The 25,397-nt window shown below is 50.1% G+C and overlaps 2 protein-coding genes across 14 annotated transcripts in view; one reads left to right on the top strand and one right to left on the bottom strand.

The window, feature by feature from the left end:
• Window positions 1-216: 216 nt before the first annotated feature.
• Window positions 217-12,300, bottom strand: STOML1 (stomatin like 1). 2 transcript variants are annotated; one of them, XM_047074833.1, is made up of 7 exons: window positions 12,244-12,300; window positions 8,355-8,461; window positions 7,277-7,426; window positions 6,765-6,968; window positions 2,294-2,489; window positions 1,611-1,823; window positions 217-1,142 (listed from the first exon to the last, which is right to left on the bottom strand). In XM_047074833.1, exons 3-7 carry the CDS (start codon window positions 7,403-7,405, stop codon window positions 949-951), a joined length of 936 nt encoding a protein of 311 aa, XP_046930789.1. In that variant the 5' UTR covers window positions 7,406-7,426; window positions 8,355-8,461; window positions 12,244-12,300; the 3' UTR covers window positions 217-948. The 2 variants fall into 2 exon arrangements, with proteins under 2 accessions (XP_046930789.1, XP_046930788.1); XM_047074832.1 differs by lacking the exon at window positions 12,244-12,300 and adding an exon at window positions 9,955-10,130.
• A 142-nt stretch (window positions 12,301-12,442) lies between these two features.
• PML (PML nuclear body scaffold) overlaps window positions 12,443-25,397 on the top strand; it is a 38,882-nt gene continuing 25,927 nt past the window's right edge. For 7 of the 12 annotated variants that reach the window (XM_047074827.1, XM_047074822.1, XM_047074826.1 and 4 more), the window contains exons 1-2: window positions 12,445-12,673; window positions 14,788-15,254. In XM_047074827.1, coding sequence (XP_046930783.1) covers window positions 12,539-12,673; window positions 14,788-15,254 — 602 coding nt within the window. In that variant the 5' untranslated portion in view covers window positions 12,445-12,538. Of the gene's footprint in view, window positions 12,674-14,787; window positions 15,255-25,397 lie in introns of all 12 variants that reach the window. The other 5 variants (XM_047074819.1, XM_047074829.1, XM_047074828.1 and 2 more) reach the window with 2 other exon arrangements.

Genomic DNA, 25,397 nt, shown 5'->3' with positions numbered 1-25,397 from the left:
TCCTGGCAAACTTCTACCCTAAAGAGGAACAGAGTGCCCAGCACCTGCCCCAGGGTCTTTGAAACCCTTGGCAGGAAGAGGAACTGTGGGTGGTTCAAGTGTACCTTGAGGGTGTGTCAGCCTCCAAACCCTCGTCCTTGCCCGGGGGGGGGGGGCAGCAGGGAAATGGCCTCTGGGAGCCCCCTAGCCCACCCCCGTGCCCCCACTTCTCTCCAATACATTGTAAACAGCACATTTATTGGTGGTTTGCAAACCTCTGGTAAAAAGCACAGAACAGCAGGGCTCTCCAACATGCTGCCCTGGGCCCCAGCCCGTCAAGCATGCAAGACAGAGCTGGTGGATTAGTCAAGACGTCTTCAGGAGCAGGGCCGGCGGCGGAACAGGCCCCAAGCTTTTCCATCCCCACCACCCAGCAGCCTGGGCCTAGGCTGCAACCAGGAAGGCAGGCCCAGCCCAACCCCCAAATCCCCGCCATGCAGTGACCTCTTGATGGCTGCCTTCCTTCTCCCCGACTCCACGTCTCTGATCCCCTCTGGAGCTGGACCTGAGCCACATGCTTTGCTCCTTCACACTGGGACCAAACCAGTTATGGTCAAACTGTTTCTATGGGCCCTGCCTCTCCACTCAGGTAGCCAGCAGAGCGAAGCAGGCCTGGCTCTCTTGTCATCACACTGTGTACTCAGCTCGGGGCTGGGCACTCAGCAGGGGACCAGGACGGGCAAAGGCTTGTTCAGAAAACCACTGTAGGTGAGCAAGGCAGGGCAGCCTGACTTAGTCTCTCCCAGAGTCTGGTGTCTGCCAGCCTCCATTCATTGGCTCCTGGCTGGGGCTGAAACTTCTCAAGGCTTCAACAATCCAAGGTACAGCACCGGTGCCTCCTCCTCCCAGATGCCCCCCCTGGCTTGATGCCAGACTTGGGGCTGGGCTATGGACAGTCAGCCAAGGCTGCTACTTCAGGGCTCTGAGGACAGCCTCCAGCTTCATGGCCACGGCCAGGTCGCCCTTCACCTTTAGCCGCCCACTCATGTAGGCCCCCAGGGGCCGCAGCTCCCTGCACAGAAGGGCCCGCAGGTCTGCTTCAGCCATCTCCACCACCACATCAGGGATGCCGTCAGGCACCCCGTGTCCTACCCTCCCGTGCCCTGTGCAGGGAAAGAAAACTGAGTATTAGTAGAGGGACAACTATGCAGCAGGGGGAAGACGGGGTTAGCACGTCCCACTGGGGGGAGTGGAAAGTAGTGAAGTGTGCGGGTTCTAAGTGTGTGTGACCACTCAGGGCTTTAGCTTCTAAACTGGTGAAACAGGGATGCTGATCATCCCGAAGTCAGAGGCTTGTGGTGAGAAGTAGCTGAGCTCACACACCGCAATGCTCAGCAGAGAGCCTCGTGTGCAGTGGGCCTGCACTGTGTGTGGGGCTCTTGGTGTAGGAAGCTCGGCTGTCTAGGTTGTCCCGCTGGCCAGGGCAGGGAGACAAAGGCCCGGACGATCGCTGTCTGCGCATGGTGTCTGAGCCCCCGACTAAACTGTTGGCAGGAGCAGGGGGCAATTTAAAAAAGGACCACCGGGGTGGGAGGTGGGTGTGAAGGAGAGGGCGGGGAAGGCGGTGGCACCTGTAGTGAGGTCGAGGAAGTAGATGCTCTGGGTCCCGCTGGGCAGGAGGACGTTGAACTGGTAGCAGGCCCCGACCTGGCTGACCAGGGCCTCCGACAGGAAGGGCTGCAGGGCCGTCAGCAGCCCCTCGGCCACAGGCTGCTTCGGGCTGGGCCCGGCGCCGCCGTGAGGGGCAGGCAGCTCGACTTCGCTCACCATCTCCAAGGTGTCCGCTGGGCGTGGCCAACAGGGTTGGGGAAGGAGGCAGAGAGAAGAAAGTCAGTGTGCTGCCAAGGTCGGGACCAGTGTCACCTCTGTACCTCTCGTGGCAGTTTCCTCTTATATGCCCTTCAGGCCTGAGTTCAGCTTCCTCCTCTAAGAAGTAGCCCTTACGTTTTCAGCCTTAATCCCCAGAGCCTGTTTCTCAGCTACTCCAGCCCTGAAAGTCAAATTCTTTCCCAGGTGCGGTCACTTCCTGCCACAGAGGCTCCCGAAGGCCTCTACACACTCAGGTCCCTGGGCTCTTCTTGCTGCTTAGCTCGGTCCGCTTCAGCAGCGGGGCTGGCTGAGCAGCTGGGCAGGGGTGCACTGCACACAGGTGCCGAACTCCGTAAGGGAACAAGCAGCCAAGCCGCGCCTGGGCAGGACACCAAGCTGAGAGCCTGGCTGAGCGCCGCCCAGTTCCTCCCCCGGGGCTCCTCACCTGGCCCTGGGGGTGGGGCACCTCCTGCCCCCGAGGACAGGCCTCCTCCCAGGAAGTGGAGGGCCAGCTGCTGGAGGGTGCTGTCTAGGCTGGACCCCGCTGGGCTGTCCTGGGGTGGCTGGAGCACAGCCTCCACTGCCAGTTCCACTCGGTCCACCTCCAGCCCCCAGGCCCTGGTCACATCGTTGATTTCCAGCTGGAAAAAAGTGTGGGGAGAAATGGAATTAAATCAACAAGCCTTTCTGGGAGCACCTTTTTTTTTGGCCCGGAGGCCCCACAGCCTCCGGGGACAACTCCCTATGGGCCAAGCTCCTCCAGGGGACACAGGCTGAGAGCCGTTACAACCCAGCAGTGTGCAGCTGGTGGTAAGCAACCTGGAGAGGGCCTGAAGCCCTGGAGGTCCAGGGAGGGAGCATGGGTGCTGGTTGGAGGGGAGTCAAACCGGTGAAAGGGCCTAAGGGAAAGGAGGGCTGCAATGTTATGATTTGTAAGAAATATACATTTGATCATTTAAATCATCAAAATATTTCTATACATTTGGCCTGTTCCTGGCTCACAGCTCCTACAACCCTGGGAATCGCCTGTGAGAAAAGTGATAAAGGTGTCTTTGGTTCTGATAGCAAAGGTGATTTTGGACCCCACCCAAAGGTGGGGGCTGGCTGCCAGGAGGACCAACTATGTGACTGGAGAAATTGGAACTTTCAGTCCTCAGAAGCCTCCATAAAATCCCCAAGAGGACTGGGTTCCAGAGCTCCCAGGCTGGTGAACACCAGGAGGGTGGTAAGAATGGTGTGTCTGGGGAGGCCGTGGAAGCTCCATGCCCCTTCCCCAGACCTCACTCCGTGTATCTCTTTGGCTGTTGATTCATATATCTTATCGTATCTTTTAATAAACTGGCAAACATTAAGTGTTTCCCAGAGTTCTGGGAGCCGCTCTAGCAGAAGAACCCAGGAAGGTCACTGGAACCTCCAGTCTGTATCTGGTTGGTCATAAGCACTGTAATGGCCTGGGGCTTATGACTGGCATCTTTAGTGGGGAGTGGGGGGGCAGTCTTGTGGGACTGAGCCCTCAACCCATGGGGTCTGATGATGCTGTCTCCCAGTAGATAGTGTCAGAATTGAGCTGAATTCTTGGACATTCTACTGGTGCCTAAAAATTGCTTGGTGACGGGGCGCCTGGGTGGCGCAGTCGGTTAAGCGTCCGACTTCAGCCAGGTCACGATCTCGCGGTCTGTGAGTTCGAGCCCCGCGTCGAGCTCTGGGCTGACGGCTCAGAGCCTGGAGCCTGTTTCCGATTCTGTGTCTCCCTCTCTCTCTGCCCCTCCCCCGTTCATGCTCTGTCTCTCTCTGTCCCAAAAATAAATAAACGTTGAAAAAAAAATTAAAAAAAAAAAATTGCTTGGTGTTGTGTGGGTTCCCCCACATTGGAAATGGGTCCGGGAACCCCAAAAGGACTCTTCCAGGCAATGGGAACAGGATGTACAAAAGCCCAGACTGGAGAACCTGGAATGTGTGAGGAAGTGTGAGTAACCGTAGGTGCATTAGGCTGGACCATCAGGTGTGGGCTGGGAGACTGGAGATAGCTGAGGGCTCAGGGTGGATTGCTCCGGTTCACTTGGATTTATTCTGACACGCAAGGAGCCCCAGAGAGGAGTTTAGCAGGGAGGCCATAGACTTGCTTGTTGGGAAGATCCTCCTGGCTGCTGTGTGGACACTGGATTGAAGGGGGCTGAAGGTGGAGGCAGGGAGTCCAGGTAAGACATTGTTTCAAATTGCAGGCAGAAGCGATTCGGATCTGCTGTCAGGCAGAGATGTGGCTGTGCAGCCAAGGTACACAGAGGACAGAGCACAACTCTGGAAACTATATAAAGCTACAGCAAGACACTAGAGAAACAACCAGTAAGCTTGGTGGCTGCCTGGATGTGCAATGAGGGAAGGCAGTGAGGAGTCAGATTTCTGGTGTGGGCTCCCGTGTGGATCGTGAGTGTAGGTGTTCACCTAGACAGCAAGCACAGAGGGAGACACAGATTTGGAGGTGGCTAGGGGAGGGATGATAACTATGGAAGAGCCAAGTGTCCAACAGGGGATAAACTGGGGATAAATAGGGTCCCGGGCACAGGAGTAGGGCTAGAGCAGAGGATTGTAAATAGTGTCCAGAGGTGGCACAAAGCCCGGGTGGACGAGCTCTCCCAGGCCGTCCCAGACAAGAGGAGGCCAACGCCAGAAACTTGGAAACTGAAGGGCAGGAGAACAAGGAGTAACGCAGTGAGCTGGAAGCAAGGAGGACAAGCAGACTGTGGAATAGCGGAAGCCAAGGGAAGCAGAGGGTCTGAGAGTGAGAGGAGGAGGGTCCACAGAGTGAAAGGCTACTGCCAGGTGAAGCGAGCATAGGACTGAGTAACTCCCCAGAGCTAGCAGAAGGGGCTGTCTCTTTTAGGGGCCTGGAGGAAGCCTAAACTGAGGACCGGCTGCTGAAGGGCAGGGGAGAGGCAGGTGGGAGCCAGTAAGGGCTGGGGTGGTGGATGAGCCTTTGCCCACACAGAAAGGGGAGGAGGGAGGACTAGCGGAGGCAGGAGCTGAGCCCTGGGCCCAGAGCACTGCCCTGGCAGGGCGGAGTCTCTGAGGAAGCTGGCAGTGAAGCAGGGAAAATAGCACCTATGAAGAGGAGGTAGAAGGGGTGACGCTGGAGGTGCTGAAAGGGCTCTTGTCCTGGAGCATCTGCCCCTCCCCGCCCCCGGCCCCAGGAGCAAGAGGCGAGGCTGTGGCAGAGGGACAAGGGGTGGGTGGGCGGTGAAGGGGAAGCAATCGGCCTGCAGGAAGAGTGAGCAAGCAGCTAAGGGAGGGCCTGGCAAGGGACAGTGGGGAGCGTGCACCCCTCCAGGGGAGAAGTAGGCAAAAAGGCGAGTGGGAATGAGACATTTATGCCTGACCCAGGGCTTTGGGGAGGCATGCTGGGTTTCTCGGGATTTCGTTTTAACCACAGGCCCTGACCCTACTCTACCAGGCGCCAACTCAGTCCGGGCAACAGGCCCTAAATGACTAACATCCTGGTGTGGGACTGACTCCCCCAAACTGCCTCTCTTTGGCTTTGTTGCACAACATGCCTGGCTTTCTGGCTTCTTCCCCTACCCTGCTCCTGACAGCAATGACTGAGATCAGTTTTCTCCTCTGAAAAGCACGTTAAAATGGCATGTGGTTTCATAAATAAAAATTGTTATCAATTGTAGAAGATGGAGGTGTGGGGGGTGAGAGGGCAGGTGATCTGGCTCTAGGCCAGCTCTGCCCTTGACTGTGACTCTTAGAAGGCATCTCAAATAGTTTCTGAGCCCTGGGCGCCTGGGTGGCCCAGTCACTTAAGCGTCTGACTTTGGCTCAGGTCATGATCTCGGGGTCTGTGAGTTCAAGCCGCACATTGGGCTCTGTGCTGACAGCTCAGAGCCTGCAGCCTGCTTCGGTTTCTGTGTCTTCCCTCTCTCTGTCCCTCCCATGCTCATGCTCTCTCTCTCAAAAATTAACATCAAAAAAAAAAAAAAAAAGTTTCTGAGCCTTTAGTTTCCTCCCTCCAAAATGAAACAGTAATAATAGGCCCTCTCGCAGCAAAATGTAAAGCAGAGCTATGCTTGGGCAGGCAAAGGGGCTTGTAAACTAGAAAATGCCCTGCATGTGACAGCTGCGGTCACCATCACAGTAGGATTTCCTGAGGAGTTTCACTCACGTGGTTGATTCACTTCCTGAAGGGACTGGCATTACCCCACCCCTCCTGTCCTCTCACCCCAAGTCCCCGGGGTAAAACAGAGCCAAGGGGAACAAGGGGAAACCTCATCCACGGTCCACCGGGACACGGGACAAAGCACAAGGTAAGCATGGGGAGCAGGGGACGTGCTGCCACATGTGTATTCACTTCCACCCCATCTTGCCATAGAAGGGACATGAGGGGAATTCTGGTATAGATAATTACTCACACATGGAGAAGAGGCAGGAAAAAGGTCCCCAGGTCCCGACGTCCCTTTGTTCTGTCCTGAACAAGGAACACAAGGCCCCCAAAATGCACATGCTGCACACGAGCACAGAAGTCCCCAGAAGGTGACTGGCAGGAGGCCTGCTCCTTTCACCTTCCCGCCTGCCTGTGAGGCGCAGTGTGGTCATGGCAGTGCCTGCAGGTCATGGCAGTGCCTGCAGGGCACGGCACGGTAAAACCCCAGCAGTGAGGCAGGACCCAGGAATCTCTGGCAGGCCACTCCCCTCCAGGGCCCCTTTGCCTCTTTAAGATGGGCTCGCCCAAGACCACTCTGGTCTGCACCCATCTTCTGTTCCTCAACTCACAGTCCCACCCAGACCACCGGCTCTTCAAAAGTTAGGACATATGGTAAACTGAGGCCCAGAGCGATCCGGTGCTTTGCTCAAAGTGCCCTGGCAGGCAGAGCCAGGCCCATGTGCCCACCACTGACCTCTACCCTGTGAGAGCTGCCTACCAGGAGCTGGTCGCTGATCTTGAGCTTCTCCATCTGGATCTCCCGCAGAGGCCTCTTGAGCAGGGCCTTGGTCATGGCATTCTGGGCTGTCATGCGCGTGGCTGCGTTCAGGTCCTTCACAGTCATCACAGATAGTACCGGGTCCCAGATGCGGAACTGGACGTCGGCCCCCACAGACAGCACAGCCCCATCCTTAGAGGCCAACTATTGGGGGAGGACGTGAGACAGGGGACACTCAAAGGGCTGGGGCTGCAGGCAGGTCAGGCCCACTGAGACCACCCAGCTTGACCCACCCGCGTGGGACCTAGCTCCTGAAGGGGAAAATCATGTCCCCAAGTGCATGGTGTTAGGTACACGAAGCAAGGATATCCTTCCAACCTCCATCCTCGACTTTCTGGTCACTCCCCCGACCCCACCCCTGATGGCTACTCATACACCAAGGTGCCGCTCCCACAATACATTCTGCACAAGCCCCCACTCCCTCTGTCCAGGGGAGCTGAGAAGCCCCTCACCTTGCAGGGAGGGACATTGAAAGCTCGTGTCCTCAAGTCCACCCGCTGAAAGGAGTCAATGAAGGGCAGGAGCAGAACCATGCCAGGCCCTTGAGGGGTGCGGATCCTGCCCAGTCGAAACACTATCATCCGCTCATAGGTGGGCACAATCTGTTCACGAGAACGAGGGAAAGGGGTGAAAATGCTGAGTGTAGGCAGGCAACAACGTCCGGCAGGGTCCCTCCCTCGCCTCTCTCTTCCCTTGCTTTGGCTGGTGTCAGTTATCCTTAGATCTTTTTAGAAGAGAAAACCAAGGCTCTGAGAGGTTAAATGCCTTACTCAAAAATCTCAGAGCCCCCGAGTGAAACAGGCAGGATTTGGATGTAGTTCTGAATGACTCCAACCCCAAGTAAAGGGCTTTCCCAATTTCAGAAGTAAATATGTCCAAACTGAGAAATGAAGGCCCAGAGAGGCAAAGTGACATGCCCAAGGTCACACAGTAGTTGTTTCAGTGGCAGTTTTAGGACCAGGATTTAGGACCTTCTAAGGCTTCCTTCCAGACCACACCAAACCCAAAGGCTTTCCAGAAAAGTTGACTATTATTGCCTAGGGTCACACAAAGAGCAAGGCCTTCCTGGGCTTCCACCTTCACTGCAGCTCTCAGATGTGATCCTTAACTATAGTTCATCTTTTTTCCCTCTACACCAGCCCTGTTGAGAACCAGGCCTGAATTCCTACTACTCATTACCTGCTGGGCCAAGTTGAGTGTTTTTCATTTCAGATTTTAGCCTGACCCAAAGAAAGGAACGTATGGCAAAGATATCTGTGTGTACCATAAAGCCAGTGTCCAGACCCCAGGACTTGGGAAACTGGGAAGGCTTGTTGACCATTTACTGGCGCCCAGTATGACTTTGGGCAAGTCTGAGCCTCACTTTCCTCATCTGAAAGATGCAAATGAACCATCCTTGACTAGCCCATTTCATCGAGGTGTGATAATGTACTATTTAGAGGAAGTGGACAGAGGATGGGGAATTCATCTAACAACGCCAAAGGTTTCAGTGCAGCCCAACCACCCTGAGGGTAACCCGGCCAGCCTTACCTTCAAGGCAAACCAGCCGGAAACAGGGAAGGTAATCAGCAGCAGCAAGAACCCCAGGAAACTGATGAGGCCATGGCAGAGGTAGGAAGGCCAGCTCTGGGGCGCATCTGGGGACAAGAGAGCAGAGGCCGTCAAGGAACGCCAACTGGTTCTGGCAGGATAGCGGCAGGCTGAATGAACTTGGTCAAGGGCACCTTTTGCCCACCTCCAACCACCCCCCCTTCACCAGCTCTTTCCTTTTCAGGGCTCTCCGTTGCCTAATACTCCCGTATCTTTAACCAGATGCTAGTTAAGGATGTTCCCTCCTCCCACACATCAAAACTAATCTGTCTGAGTCCCGCTCCCACAAGGCCTAGTCTCTGCTAGGCAACAGCCATTAGATGTGAGAAGCCATCCATGTGACGCTCTCCTCTCTGGGTATCTGGACCAATTCCCTTGTCTGATATAGCCTGCCATCCATGTGTAGCACAGAGCCAGGGGCACCTGGGCATCTGTACACACTGTGCTGGGTTGAACTGAATGCTGGTGGTATAAAACATTGCTCCTCTACCATCAGCCCCAGAAGCATGCTTTCAGGGCCTCCTTTTGCAGATAATACCTTAGCCTAAAGGGATAAAGCATTAATGGCTCAACAGGAGCCACGGATGACAGGGAAGATATTCTTCTCTCTTCTCAGGCTCACCATGCACCCCCTTTAATGCCCTGAGGACTACTGAATGCTTCACTTGAAGCAGCTTCGGATGGGGTGTGGGAACTAGGAAGATAGGCTCATCTGAGACAGAGGCCCTGGCCCCTGGAGAACCAAGAGCCCAGAATGAAAAGTGGAGCTGAGAAAGCCCCAGAATCTAGGATGATTATCCTCTGCTCTCCTTCCCATGCCAAGGCTGGACAAGAGGCAGACAGGAGCCTCTGCTCAGACCTCCCAGGAACACCATGTCCTCTGGGCTCTCCAGGCCCCAGGATACTGCCTGGCTCCGACCCCTGTGGCTACTGCAGGAAAGAAACCCTGGGATAGGGTCAAGCTATCATTACAGGAGGGTTCGGTTTTCAGACTGAGGCATGTGGGATCTGACCCTGGGCGGGCTAAGGGAAACACTCAAGGCTCTGGAGCAAAAGAGGACCAAAGCTGACACAACAGGCAGCTGAAGGCCTGCCTTTTTCTCCTGTCGCTATCCATCAGGAAACAGGTAGATGCTTAAGCTCAGGGCATCCAGAAGTAGTCACTGGGATGAAGATTCTGCCATTTCTCTGCCACCAAGTGCCCTTAGTGAGCTAGTGACCTCCTATGCCTAGACCCCGGGTTCTTTCTGGTCAAAATGGGGATTTGAAATCCCTTCCCAGGCTTAAAGGGCTGATAAGAGCCGAGAGGAGAAATCAGGGGGTGAGGCCTGTTAGAAAATAAGACGGCTCCGGGGCAACAGCCCAGCAGCCCTACGTGGGGGGCGGAGGAGCGCTAGCATCCCAACGCCCGGTCCAGGCCCTTCTCCACATCGTGGCCACTCTGTGCCTCCTCTTAGGGTGCGAGGGCACCAGACCGGCTGACTCCAGAGGGTGCCGGCCGGTCCCCGCCCCGGGTCCGCTGTGCTGGGCGGCCACTCACCGGCCCCCGGCCCCACGCCGCCCCGCTCCGGGGACAAGCAGCCCTTCTGCGAGCCCAGGAAGCCGAAGCTCGACTGCTGGAAACGGTCAAAGTCCCCCAAAGGCAGCGCCCGATACCCGGACCTGCCGAGCATGGCTCCTGACTGGGGCACGCCCCGCGCCCCCGCGCGGTGCCCGGCAAGCGCAGCCGGCCGCTCCCCAAGCCCGCCCCCGGCAGGCCGCCGCTTCCGGTTTCACGGGCCGCGACGCAGGAGGAGGTGGCTAGCTCGGCCGCGTTCCCGCCGTCGCACAGCGCCCCCTGCGCCGGGAGGACCGAACCCGCTGGAGCCCTGCCTCTCCGCTCTCGCCCGGCCTTGGAAAAGGAGCAGGAAGACAAGGTGAACTCTGTGAGTGGGTTTTCAGAAGCCGAAGTTTAAAACTCCAGAATCAAGGAAATGCTACCAGCCTTCTCAGCACTCCCGCTGCAAACTCACATACTGAGGTGGCGGTGCGTGTGGGTGTGGGGGTGTCTTATCTAGAATTAGGGTTTCTTAAGGGTCTGGTGAGCAAATTATTCCTCCTTGTGTCCCCACAGCCCAGCAAGCAGTGCTCGGCACAGAATGGATCTCAGACTTGTTGAATGAAGCCGTAACCAGCTTGTTGTGGTCCAGGTGTGGCAGGAGGGCCTGAACTTTGGCACAAAAAGAGAAATTTCATGTGCAGACCTCAGGGAGTACAGCAGAGTGAGGAAGAAGGGGAGAGCATAAACCATCCTGGGGCAGGCCCTCCAGAGAGAGCATCACAGAGGTCCAGAAATGGCACACCCCTTGATCCAGAGGTAACTTGCCACTCCATGGCTCAAGAAAATCCAAATGCAAATGGTGAATTTACTCTGAGAAGCACTGATTTTCAACTTGGTGTTGGGGCGGGGTGTCTTTCAAAGTGAGCAAAGAGGGGGCTCAGTTGAGTAAGCATCCGGCTTCAGCTCAGGTCATGATCTTGAGGTTCATGGGTTCCGGCCCCACACTGGGCTCTGCGCTGACAGCTCAGAGCCCAGAGACTGCTTCAGATTCTGTGCATGTGTCTCCCTGGGCCCCTCCCCCACTCACACTCTGTCTCTCTCTCTCTCTCTCTCTCAAAAATAAATAAACATTAAAAAAAAGAGTAAGCAAAAAAATTAATACAACTTTCTTTGTCTCAGCCACATGCCAGTCCTGCCTCCTCAGGCCCTTCACACCCCAGCCATAGCCATGTCCCTTCTGCAGATGCTGCTTCACCATCTTTGGCTTGTCCTAGTTTGATGGCCTGGTTCTAAAGCCCTGGTGGGTACTGATCAGGCTGAAGGTTAGGGTAGGCCCCTGAGGCCTCTCACATAGTCCCTAGGAAGTTGGGTCTCCCCGCCATTCCCTTTCCCCCACGCACCCCAGATGATAAGCTTTACAAGAGCAAGATCCTATCACCATCCCTAGTCTGCTCCAAGCTGGAACTGAGCACAGAATTGTACACAGCAGGTGGCACAGTGGTTGGGATGGTTTGATGTTTGAAAGCCAGGGCCCTTGACCCAGTGAGGAGTTGTGCTTTCTCCCCTCACCAGCTGGGAGCTGGCACGCTTCTCCTTTGGCCAAGAGCTGATTTGCTCTCTCCTCGCTGTCTTCATATCTGCTCACCAGCTCTCCCCCTTGCCAGCCTGCCACCACTGCCTCAGACTCACCAGCCTTTCCAACTGCCACCCAAGGCATCATCCTGTCCCCCCTCATCTCCACTCAGTGTCCTCCCAGTGTCTCTAACTCAGATCCCTCCTTTGCATCCCACAGCCATTGTCCTAGATCAGGCCACCTGTCCCGGTTGTCAGAGTGCCCGTCCCAGCATCCATGTTGGGTCATGTTCCTGGGTTCTAAACTCACTCTCTTGTTGCTCACAGAACTGGTCCATCTCCTTGGCTCTGATGCTGCCCATGCTGCCCATTTAAGAGGGGTCCCCTCTTAAATCTTAACATGACTCAAACAGGCTCTCCTGTGTCAAACCTCCATGCCTTTGCACGTGCTGTTCAAGTGTTCCCCCAGCCCCTAAGTCCTGGCGACCACCCACCCTCCTTCCCCGTTCCTTCAAGTGCCCGCCGAGTATCTCCTTTCCAGCCAGTCCCACTAGTGTATGAAAACCTCTGTTTGGGTAACTGCTCTTCCACTAGACCTGGGGTTCTCCCGAAGCAGGGCCACCTGTGGCTCATCTCTGTCTCCACCCCTTGGCCCTCCCTCAAAGCCGAGGGAGGGCGCTGCCTCCTTTCCAGCTCAGATCTGCTACATTCCCTTACCCCCAGGTCAGCCAACCGTCTTCTCCTCTCCTCCTCCATCCGTCCTCCGGCTCTGGGCGTGTCTTCAAATCCCCCAAGTCGGCCTCTCCGCCCCTAGAGCCGCCCCTCCGCCCCTAGAACCGCCCCTCCGCTGTGTCTCACTTCCTCTCGGGAGGCGGGTTCTCAGCGGGCGCCGCCCCTTACGGATAGACTCGGACGGGTTCGGGAGACTTGGCCCTCTGGCGCGTGCTTCTCGTTCCGCTTCTCTTCCCGCCCCTCAAGCTCAAAACCCAGAATCGAAACTGTGCTGTGATCCATGCAGCGGGAGCCTGAACTCGCCCAATCTCCGGGTCCCCAGCAAGACCCCGCACTGCCCCCCACACCCACCATGCCTCCCCCGGAGTCCGTCTCCGAAGACCACCAGCCCAGCCCCAGCCACAGCCCCACGGAGGTACTACTGGGTTTGGGGAGATGGGGTTTAGGCTTTGTTGATTTGGTCAGTTGCGGGGAGAGGTGGGAAGGGAGAGGGCAACTTGGCCAAGCACCTCAAAGAGTGACACAGAGAGAAAAGCAGGCACTGGGTCCTGACCCTCTTGGCTGGGGTAGGGGTAAGTGAGACCAGGATGAGTTAGGGGAACCTCTCCAGGCTGTGATTCTCCAGGAGCAGGGGGCAAAATGACCACGCTGGCGCTTTGCCTCCTAAGCTCCTGCCTCAGATGAAGGTCCACAGGTTAGGGAGAATGGCAGGAGCAGCCCTACTGCGCAGGCCTCTGGAGCCAGGAACATGTCCCAGGTGTGGGAAAACCAAAACCCAAGTTCCCAGATCAGAAAGTGGGAAACTGGCCCGGATGAGAGAAGTGTCTTGGCTAAGGCCTCACAGCTCCTGTGGTGGTTTCTCCGCTAGGATACCTCCAGGATCCTTTTCTTGGAACACCCCTCGAGCACAGCCCCCGTCCACAAGGTCCTCCTCCTGGAAGCTTGCCTCAGTCTTCTCCCGGACAAATGCCCCAGCTCCCCTCCTCCCCCAAAGGAGCTACTTACATCACTTGCTCTATGTTCTTCCAGGCCCTTTGGCTCCCTTTCATGAAAGCACCTTCTTGCGGTAACTTTTATTATTTGCATTATTAAAACTAGGAGTAATACTACTTAATTATGAACACTCCTCACGTGCCAGGTACTGTTTTAAGCACTTTTTTTTTTTTTTTTTGCTGTAAAATATCCATAACATAAAACTTACCATGTTTTTAAGGATTTATTTTTTTTTAATTTTTTAAATGTTTATTTTTGAGAGAGAGAGAGCAGGGGAAGGGCAGAGAGAGAGAGGGAGACACGGAATCCAAAGCAGGCTCCAGGCTCTGAGCTGTCAGCACAGAGCCCGATGCAGGGCTTAAACTCACAAACTGCGAGATCATGACCTGAGCCGAAGTCGGATGCTTAACGACTGAGCCACCCAGGCGCCCCTTAAGGATTTTATTTTTGTGAGAAATCTCTACACCTGACGTGGGGGTTGAATTTACAACCCTGAGATCAAGAGTTACATGCTCCAGCAACCGAGCCAGCCAGCTGCTCCAAAAATTTAACCATTTTTAAGTGTACCTTTCAGTGGTATTAAGTATATTCACAATGTTGTGTTACTATCACCACCCTCTATTTCCAGAATTCTTTCATCACCCCCAACAGAAACTGTACTCTTTAAGCAATAGCTTCTTATTGCCCCCTTTTCCCAGTTCCTGGTAACCACCAATCTACTTTCTGTTGCTATGACTTTGCCTAATTTAGAAAGTGGAACCATGCAATATTTGTCCCTTTGTGTTTGGCTTACTTTGCTTAGCGTAATGTCTTCAAGGTTCTCATCGCATGTATGAGAATTTTCTTCCTTTTTATTTTATTTAATTTTTAAGATTTTATATTTAAGCAACTTCTACACCGAGCATGGGGCTCAAACTCACAACCCTAGGATCAAGAGTCACATGCTCTACCAACTGAGCCAGCCAGGCACCCCCTTCCTTCCTTTTTAAAGCTGAATAATATTCCATTGCACATGTAGACACTTTTGTTTATCCATTCATCTATCAATGGACACTTGGGGTATTTCTGCCTTTTGGCTATTGTGCATAATGTGCCTAATGATGCTGGGAACATGGGTGTGCACGTAAGTATCTGTTCAGGTACTTGTTTTCAGTTCTTTGGGGAAATACATCTAGGAATGATATTTCTGAGTTTGTATGGTAGTTCTACGTTTACCTTTTTGAGGAGCCGCCAAACCATATTAAGCACTTTATACGATGTCATATGAGATACGCTTTAATGTATCTCCTTTCTAAACTGAGTTCCTTGAAGGCAGGGATTTATCCCATCCATCCGGGTATCTCAGGGCCTAGGGGATGCTCAGTAAACTGTGGAGGGAGAGCTGGAAGGTGTGAGTGAGTGGGGGAGGGGGGTACTGGTAAGCCTCGGTTTTGTATCATCCTGCCTGGAATGGGACTCTGTGCAGCCACAGGAGTGGGTGCGGTGGGTGGGGACTCCTGGATTCCAGGCCTCACCCCCACCTCTCTGGTCCCCCAGAAAGCCGTGGAGGAGGAGTTCGAGTTCCTGCGCTGCCAGGGCTGCCAGGTAGAAGCCAAGTGCCCCAAACTGCTGCCTTGTCTGCACACGCTGTGCTCGGGATGCCTGGGGGCGCCGGGCACGCAGTGCCCCATCTGCCAGGCGCCCGGGCCCGCAGGCTCTGACTCGCTGGCCCTGGATAACGTCTTCTTCGAGAGTCTGCAGCGGCGCCTGTCGGTGTACCGGCAGATCGTGGACGAGCAGGCACTCTGCACCCGTTGCAAAGAAACTGCCGACTTCTGGTGTTTCGAGTGTGAGCAGCTCCTCTGTGCCAAGTGCTTCGAGGCGCACCAGTGGTTCCTCAAGCACGAGGCCCGGCCCCTGGCAGAGCTCCGCAGCCAGTCGGTGCGTGAGTTCCTAGATGGCACGCGGAAGTCCAACAACATCTTCTGCTCCAACCCCAACCACCGCACCCCTATGCTGACTAGGTGAGCCGGCCGGCCCAGGGTGGGGTGGCACATCCAAGATACCGGTAGAAGGTGCAGGGAGCAGAGATCCAGAGAGGCACATAGCTGGGAACGTGAGATGAGGAGCTTCTAGGGTCCTGCAACTCAAAGTGTGGTCCTCAGACCGGCAGCATTTGTGCTGTGGCCATGGCCGCAATTTCTGTTATCTCCTACAAATGGGTAGTCATCGTTTCCAGTTCCCCCCGTAATCAATAAAGCTGCAGAGTCGGCTTTACAAATTCATCCAATAATTTCTTCAGGATAAATTTTGGAAATGCCATTGCTGGGTGAAGGGGTGTGAAAATTTTATACTTTGATACCTGTTACCAAACTGCCTTTAGAAAGTCTTACAGTGGAATTTTCCATATCACAGCCATGGAGTCAGGGTATACAGTTGGATTCTAGATGAGATGCAGGTAGTTCGTTTCTGTCCAAAAAGGCAAAACTATAACACCGTACTATCTCAGGATGTCTATTTCGAAAAAACCCTATCGAATCCAGTTAAAATTATTTTTATTAAACAGCACAGGATTTTAATTCAGTATTTTTGATAATACATTTGTATGTCAAAAAGTCACAAAATTTATAAAGAGAGGGGGCAAGTCTCCTTTCCACTCTGTCCCTGTCTGCTTAATTCCTACCATTTCTCTCTCCCTCCCTCCCCCATCCACAGTTAACCATTGTTACCAGTTTTGAATGTTTCCAGGGTTTCTTTGGGAGTATATGCACAGATAGATAGGGGTATATAGTCTTATACATTCTTATTTTCCCTCTTTTAGCCAACAAGGTGGCATATGAACGTGAACTCTCCCCACTCCCAATAGATTGCTTCTGTAAGATTCTGTAGATCCCTTGGGATCCGCAAAGTGAAGGTATTCTTTGCCCATAGGGGACACACTCAGAACTGCATCCCTCCTCACGGTGGCTTGCTTCCTGCTTGGACTTTTACCACCTGCACTACCAGAATGCATTTCCTGCAGGTTCCTCAGCAGACAGATAATATCAACTTGAATTTGGATTTCTTTGTTATTAAGATTCAGGTTTAGTGACTTTTTTATATGTTTATTGGCCATTGTTTTTTCTTCAATTGTGAATTGCCTATTTAGGTCCTTTACCTATTTGGTGTTTTTCCTTCCAGAAATAAGTCTCTTAAATTGCAAGAACCAGTAGCTGTGCAAGCGTTTTTCTCAGGTTGACTTTTGTCATTTCTTTTCCTAGGAGGTATTGTGTTTAAGTTTTTAGTTTTATAGAATCCAGTTCATCAGTCTCTTCCTTTACCGTGTCTGGCTTTAATCATACGAGGAAAGACTTTTTCCCCCTTCCAATGTTAAAAATACTTTCTTATATTCTATTTTAATAATCTCATGGTTTTGTGTTTATAATTAAATCTCTAATTTGTATGGAATTTATTTTTCTGCATGGTATAAAGTAGGATTCTCACTTTGCTTTTCTCTCCAAATGGAAAGCTGGTTCTCTCAACAACTTTTATTGAATAATCCACTCTTGCCTTGATCTGAAATGCCCTCTAATGCTCTACTAAATAACCAAGTAATCATGAGTATGTTTGTAAATATCTGTTCTGGGCCAATGATCTGACTATTCCTTCGCTAATCCTTACTGCTGTAGGGAATGCTGTAGCTAGCTTCATGTTTGATAAGGCAAATTAAATCCCCATTCTTCCTCATTTTTGCTTTTCTTTTGTTCTTACAGTTTATGTAATTTCAGAACCTACATATTCGTTGGGATTTTATTAAATCTGGGGGGAGTTGGCTTCATCTCTGTTTATATCTTTTGAGTTTTATAGTGCTATTGACATACTTCTTGAACTTTTAAATTATAGTTTAATTTATAATATTTAATAACCCTGTGAATGAAATATTTTCCATTATAATTTCTAGCTGGTCATCATTAACATGCTCTAGGCCTCCTGATTCATGTATATTGGTATTAGACTAGCCATCTGATTGAGCTCTTTCCTTTTTGTAAGGTTTTCTAATTGATTCTTTTGGATTTTCTAGGTAAACAATCATATCATCTGCAAATAATAAAAACCTTTTTCTCTCCAGTATTTATGCATATTTCCTCATTGTAGCTTTGTTTCATTAGCTAGAACTGCCAGAACAATATTGAATACTGTGAAGAAGTGGTCAGGAAAGGCAACTTTATCTTATTCCTAGCTTTCATGAGAAAGTTTATGCATTCTAGTACACTGTTTATTATTGGCTTCCTTGGGTAACTTGACAAAATCACATTCAGAAAGTTGCCTCCCGCTTCTCTCTTACTACGAAGTTTTTTGTGGCTGCTATTTTTGTTTTATTTTTAACTCGGGAATGGGTGTTCTTTGATTCTGTGAAGGTGTCCTTTTACCTTTCAGTGTGATGAATTATACAGAAGTATGTTTCTTTATGTTGAGCCGTTTTTTCAATTCCCAGGAGAAAAAACCCTATTGGGTCCTGATACTATTATTTTAATTCATAGCTAGATTCCATTTAATACTGTCTTATTTAGGCTATTATCTATATTTATAAGTGTGATCAATTTTTATGAATATGTGTGATTTCTTTTACGTTTTTTGATCCATTTTCTACTAATCTCCTTCAGTGAATTTGTAAGCTTGTTTGAACATGGTATACACACACATACACACACACGTAAATTGCTTAGCACAGTGCCTGGCACATATTAAGCACACAGTCAACGTTAAAATCCAGTTCCTATAATTTCTCTGTTCTGCTTTAGAACAATTCAAGAACATATGCAATTTGGGGTTTGTAGAAGTTTCTTGAGAAACTGAGACTGGTGCTTTTTTTGAAGAGTCAGGTTTTTTCCTTGGTATTGGTCTGTTTTGGATCTTGAGTCAGATTTTCTGAAAATCTGCCAGTTCATCCTAAGTTCTTTCATAATTAAAAAATTTCTTTTATACCTGTAACTATGCCCCCCTTTCTTATTTCTAAATAAGATGTTAGTGGCTTACAAGTGGTCCCACCTCTGATGTAGGGGTTGGGGTGGGTTTCTGTCCAGGTACAATGGGCAGGGCTGGTCCAGCCAAGAGCATAGGATTCCCATCCCTTGAGCAAGGTGGATGGTTTCAAAAACCTGATCATATTGCTTAAAAATCATACACAGACACTCACGATTCACACTGGTTTCACGATTTGCTAGCAGTTACTGGGAACACTCAACTTGTTTTTTCTGCACAAAACTTCAGTGCCATAAATAACCCACAGCTTTCTTCAGGTCACAGTGCGGTCACAAACCACTCCGTCCTTTGACACCGAGCTGATTTAGGACTCTGGTTGGGGAGCAGCACCACAGGTGGCTTTAAACTCAGAACTCAGCCTGGGAATGTCTGTCCTGGGCCACTGGCATTGATCCTGATCACCACTTCCACCACTGGCGTGGAGTCCTTTTTTTTTTTTTTTTTAACGTTTATTTATTTTTGAGAGACAGAGAGAGATAGAGCCCAAGCAGGGGAGGGGCAGAGAGAGGGAGACACAGAATCGGAAGCAGGCTCCAGGCTCCCAGCTGTCGGCACAGAGCCCGACGCAGGGCTCAAACCCACAAAGTGTGAGATCATGACTCGAGCTGAAGTCGGGACGCCCAACCGACTGAGCCACCCAGGCGCCCTGCGTGGAGTACATTTCCTACTTCCTTCTAAGTGGCACGCAGTCTGCTAGGTGCTAGGGTATAAATGTGAACAGATACAGCCCTGGCCCTCTGCGAGGTCGCTGTCTGGTGGAAGAACCAGATCTGCAACTAACCATCAAGGCTAGAAAGTGCCAGGAGGAAATCTGCTCACCCTGAGCTTGGATAATTGCCCTTTTCACACTGTCTTCTACCTTGCTATCTTACATGTTCCCTTGCCAGTATCCCCATGCGCACTGGGCTGACATCGGGATGTGTGCTCAGTCATTTGTTAAGGACAGAAAGCAGGAGGAGCGCGGGCCCAAAAGTGAGTCATCTTCGAAAAGGCATTGACTGGCGTATGCAGCTTCCAAGAAGGTGTCACATTTAGCCTGACACTTGAGAAAGGAGAAACGGCATTGGGGGCAGGACAGGGTGGACCAGGAAGCCTGTACAAAGGCAGAGGCACTAGTCAGTCGGCTGCATTTCAGGAATTGCAAGTAAAGGGTATGCCTGAAGGCAGGGGCTGGAAGAGGGAACTGGGGTCAGACATGGGAGGCTTAGAGGATTTAGAACTTTATCCTAAAATTTTAGGACATAGATTATTCTCAGCTTGTTCCTTTTTCGTGCATTTCACTCTTGTTTTACCAGTGAACAGTCTATAGAACACACTTTGAGAGGGACCCTATGGGGGGGCTCTGCTGGAAGCCCACTGATGGGTGTTAAGGCAGAGGGTGGGAGGGTCAGATTCTCTCCCTGCACTGTGGTTCTGTGAAGTGGGTAAGTTTGGGAGCCAGGAGACCCAGTATTTGTTTCTTTGGCTGCATACTTATTTCTATTTCACCCCATTCCATAAAGCATTTGAGGAGATTGACCACTGTGCTGTTGGGCATACGTACCTAGCAGAAACTGAAGCAAAGGAGCTGGACCAGGGGAAAGGGAGCCCCATTAGGAGACTGAGGCTGTGGTACAGATGGGGGTGAGGTCTGCAAGAATGCGGAGATGGAAGAATGGGGAAGGGGCCCAAATCTCACACTACCAGGGCCTGCCTCACCTGGAGTTAAAGGTGACCGCCAACCTTTCCATTTTTGGGATTGCTGGGGAGTGCCTTTTGCCCAATAGTAATATTGAGTCGAGGACAGCAGTTGGAACTGACTCCCATAGCTGGGTGTCAGATCCCAAAGCTTGGCCGGATGGGGTGGGGGAATTAATCCAGAGGCATCAAAGCTTATAGCCAGAAAGCATTTGGATTAGTTGAGTGGAAAAAACAAAAGATCTGTTAATCCAGTTTGAAAGGTGTGATGAGACCATAACCTGGGAAAAGAGTTCCCAAGGCCAGAAGTTGGAATGATCTCACAAGAGGACAGGGAGAAGCAGGCGGGACAGCCCAGGGGAAGGTTCAGGGCAGAGACAGACAGGTCGCAGTGGCAAAGCTGGGGACAAGGAAGGGAAGGGCTGCTAGCTGAGAAGGAAATGGAAAAGACATCCTCATGGACCTCATGGACTCCCCCTCAGGGCTGGGTGGGGGAAGAAGGCCAGATGCCACAGGTGCAAACTATGAGGAGCCCCCTTGCCCTCATGAACCAAGCAAGTGCCTCCTGAAATTCGTTTGCACGCTCGGTGTCCGGCTGGCCTCCTTGGCCCAGCCCTGTCTGGGGCCTTCCTGGTACCCTCTGTGAAGTTATCAGTAAATTGCGTCTTCTTGGGGATTGATGATCTTACCGGGGTTGAAAGCTGACCCAGAAGCACCACATGAGCAAGCAGAAGGATGCTGCCAGGAGTTAGGGCACAAAGAATCCATTTCCAAGTTTTTCTATGAACTCACCCAGGGGACTTGTTTTCTGAGCCAAGCCAAGAGCAACTGCTTTTCCTTTCTTGGGGGTGGGGGGCATGGAGCCCCAAGGTAGATTTGGTTGAATGCGTAGATAAGAGGGCCATGTGAAGTGTACCTTGAAGAGGTTTGTCTGTATGAGATACAACAAAAACAAAGGTGTAAATTAGTAACAATTTTTAGTCAGTCTCTTAAGCAAAAATGAATGAATGGCTTATGTAAGAAGTGAACAGGGTTGTGGCCAGCCTCTGACCCTACTTGATTAGATATTCATATTATGTCAACAGGACCTGCTTTCTCTGTATTTCTTGTGACCCTTCTTTGCTCCAAGTCAGCCCCATTCACAGAAGGGTTTCTTCCTGTCGCTTGCCAGATGATTGCAGCTCCAGAGGCCCTTGTACACACCCTCATTCTCAAATCCAGTGGGAGAGAGCAAGAATCCCTTCCCGGATTCTAAGCCTAGTCTGAGTATGTTTCTGATTGGATCAGACACCCATCCGTGCAGGCGACAGGTTTGAAGCCAGCCTCAGATGAAGCTTCCCAACTCCTTGGAACCTGGGCAGTCCCTTTCCAGCAGGAGGCGTTTTCCCTTTTCCAACCTGGGCAGAGAATGGGCTCTTCTGGTTGGAGTATCCCCTTTATTAATACTTATCTGTCTTTTGAGATGTTTTTCCTGGGCTGTTATCTTAATTCTCATGCCTTCTTGAAAGATTATTGAGGAAGAGAGAACTGTTCCCATTGTATACATGAGGCAAGAGGCCAATGCATTAATGGGAGCTAACCCAACTGGGAGAACTTGTCTGAGCCAAGACCCAAATGGGGTAGAGGGTTTCCTGACTGCACACCGTGTGTGTTTCCTGGCACTGCTGGCCACTACAGGCAGGCAGTCCTCAACTAACAACTGGGCTGAGTTGCAAAAAAAGATTCTGCAAGTTGCTTGTTTAGAACTCAAGAGTGTTTTTTTCCCCTCAGAAGTGGATTATTAAAAGAAAGCGTGCTATTTAAGAAATGATAGATTTAATTTTCCTTAACTTTAGCAGAAGAAAAAGATACTGAAGAAAAATTTTACTGAAGTAAAATTAGACTTTACTAAACTTCAAAGAAATGTTTCTTCATTGTAAAATGTTTCCTAAAATATCTAAGACTAAGCAAAAAAAAAAAAAATACTAAGACATTAAGAGGTTGTAGTTATTATAGTTTGGTTTTAATGAAACATTTCCATTTTAGACAATAGTAGCTAGAGTCTCTGCTGAAAAAGATCAGAATGGCCCACTCCCATCTATCTCTCTTGCTTCTATGTTAAAATGGCTCTCATGCATGGCCCTGGCCTTTGTACTTTAGCATTCGTTCCTATAAATTCTTTGTTTCAATTCAGCTCTTAATTGGATGGATGTTGTCAGTAAGCAGTCTAAATTCCTAGGATCTCTTAGTATTGAAAATGTCTATCAGTTGCTCTTCTGTTTGAATGATATCTTGGCTGGGTATAATATACATGGGTTACACTGTTGCCTTTAGAATTTTGTAGACTTTGCTGCATAGTCTTCCAGCATCAAATGTTCATGAGGAGAGGTCTGAGGCCAAATTTATTTGCTTTTTCTGTCTTGATACCCAAAGATATTTTCATTCTTGAAGTTTATTAATTTAACCAAACTGTCTTGGTGTTGAGCATTTTGTATCCAATTCTGAAACCTGGCAGACTTCTTCAATCTAGAAATTCTCCTTATTACAGGGAAATTTTCTTACTCCTTCTCTTTTTTCCTCCTCATTGTACTCTTTTTTGCTCTATTGCCATTAGTATTATAATGTATTAGTATTATTTCTTGGGTTTTTCTGATTCATAATCTTAATAGTATTACTATGATTTGGGGGGGGAGCTGATTTGTTTAATGACTCTTGAATGAGTAATGAAGATGATGATAAATCATTTTATACACATTGTAGTAAAAGTACTTGAGACTATCAAAATTGTTGCACGTAAGGATTTACTGCCTGTTTTCTATTTTACCAGAGTCATTAACATTTAATGATTAACTTTAGTCTTTGAATTTTGTAACAAATTCTGCTTTGGCGTCTCTTACAATTTGGATTTATTCTGCCAAAGCTGTTAGACTTAGAAAAGCATTTCAAGATTGGTATAGCCAAGTAGAAGAGCTGCCTTTTTATGCCATGTGTCACTTGACTGATAAACAGTGTTTATTGTTAACTTAATCAAATCATGTTTTTCTTATTCATGGCTTTAATTAACCGATTGTTTTAGCTACTTCCATCTCTTTTGCCATCTGATTTACTGAAATTAGATCAGATTTAAATAGTTTGTAGTCACTGTACTCATCTATGTGATAAACCTTGTCTTGCTGCCTTGCAACATTTCCTGGCGTGTAAATCCCTACTTCATCACTGTTCACTAACATTCAATATTGTATAATTGTAGTCCATTATGATAAAATGCAGTGAATTCCAAGTTCTCTAAAACTCTGTTCCAAAAATCAAATCTCCTTTATTAACATATAGCTTATGTGATGCTTTAAAAATGTCTTGCACTTGATACTGTTTTGACTATACTTCTGAGGGGGCTCATTGCAATGGTCCCAGCGTATGACGATCATCACATTTTAGAAATACCGTGTTGGTGGCACTGGGAAGGGTTGATTGGAAAGACCAGAGGCAGGGAAGCCTGTTAGGGGATATGCCAAAGGAGATAAGTTGTGATCGAGGCAAGAACAAAGGTGTGTAGCAATGGGAACTCATGTGACAGATTTAGGAACCAGGATTCTACCTCAGTCGTCTTTACATCCTAGTGCCAAGCTCGTGCATAGTTGGTATTTACTATTTGTGGGGGGAGGGTAAATGAAGGTAGAATCAGCAAGAGTTAGTGATTTGTTGAAGTGGTTGGAGGGGGGCGCGTATCTGGCGTTCCCCCTTGGTCTCTGGCTTGAGTGGCCTTTCAGTGGGCCATAATGGACATGCCAGCCCTCTGTCTTGGGAGCAGGGACCTGCCTAGAAAAGAGTGGGGAAGGTAGATGCGTGATGGGCATTAAACGAGGGCAGTTGTCTTGATGGGCACTGGGTGTTGTATGTGAGTGTTGAACGACTGAATTCTACTCCTGAAACCAATATTGCATGGTATGTTAACTAACTAGAACTTACATGACAGTCTGAAGAAAAAAGAAAAGAGTGGGGAAGGAAAAGCACAAACTTTCTCTTCCTCATTCTTGGCTGTGGGGTTGGCATAAGATGGGTGTGAGAAACAGACAAAGCTTCCTCCTCTTACCTTTTCTCGCTGCTGCCTTTCTGGTGTCTTCCTCTCTGAGCCCTTAGGTTCTCCAATCTCTGTCACCACCTTCTCAACCAATGAAGAGTTGGAGGAGGGGAAGTCAATAGGAATAATGCTTTCGCTCTAAGTATCCCAGGCTCTGCAATTGCCCATCTCTTCTCCTGGCTTCAGAAATCTTTCCTCAGCTCTGTTTCCCAGCAGAGCAGGAAACCAGTCTGATTGAAAGCATTCATATTTGTATGTAAATGACACATGTATCCCTTTAATTGCCCTCTAGCCAATAATTTGAGTTTCCAAAGGAGGCTGTTCCTTTTGCTATTCCCTCAAAGTGAAAGCTCCCTGTCACTCTCTTGGAAGTGAGCATGGTAGAGTAGAGAGTTTTTCAGTTCCCATTCAGACCAGCCGGGTCCTGCCCTGGAGTCCTACTCTGGGGCCAGCTCTCCTCCACGGGTCCCATTTTCATAGGATTTTTGCTTCCTGGATTTCCCAGCCCTGTTTCTTAGAACAGCAGAAGTGGCATACTGCTCTGGTCTCAGCAGGAGGTGTGGCTACACTGGGCTGGCCTGACCCTAGTGGGAAGGGGACAGCCCAGAGACCACACTCAATATGATGTTTCCGTACTGTCTGAGGTTGAGAGGTTGACTTACCAACAGTAGGGCTAATATCCCTGCCGTGCAAACGTGTAGTTAATGCCTCCCCTTCTTGCATGGCTCCAGAATGTCCAATGTGTCACTGGCACTGTGCAGGTGACTTCCCATACACCAGCCCATCTTTGTCCTTGCAACAGTCTATGAGAGGCATTCTTATTTATCCCCATTTTATAGACAGGGAAGTTAAGACTCGAGAGAAAGTATTTTACTCCAGGCCTTGTAGCTAGGAATCAGAAGGGCTCAGATTCAGGCCCCAGGCTGTCCACCTCCAGGACCCGTATCCTTCCTGCTGTCACATGGCCTCTGGCATGGCAATTTAAGACATAGGCAGCTTTCAGATAGGGAGACTGAGAACCCAGGAAACATGTTGAGGCTTCTAACTAAAATATTAACAACATAGTCAATTCACTGAACAGTCATAAAGGGACAAGCAAAACAATACATGTCAGGGAAGAAGAGAAAAGCTTTATTATTCCTAGATGGAATGTTTTCTGAGGATTCTCCATTGCCTCCTCTTTAAAGTCCAGACTCCTTCACTTAGAAGTGATTATGGAAATTTTGGGAAAATCTAAATAGATGAAAAGGGGGAGGGAGGGAGAAAGAAGTAACTCCCATCAATATAGACTGTTTACTCTCCTTCCTGCCGTCCCTATAATCACATAAACCAAACTGAACAGAAGCAGATAGTTCTGTAACTTGCTTTTCTCACGATAGGAAGTTGTGAATGTCTCTCCGAAAAATACAGT

This window comes from Lynx rufus, unplaced genomic scaffold (genome assembly GCF_022079265.1).
Source record: "Lynx rufus isolate CCGP_SWC_20201006 ecotype Redwood Valley unplaced genomic scaffold, mLynRuf1.p SCAF_13, whole genome shotgun sequence".
Lineage (NCBI taxonomy): Eukaryota > Metazoa > Chordata > Mammalia > Carnivora > Felidae > Lynx > Lynx rufus.
This window is presented reverse-complemented; position numbering and strand designations above follow the sequence as displayed.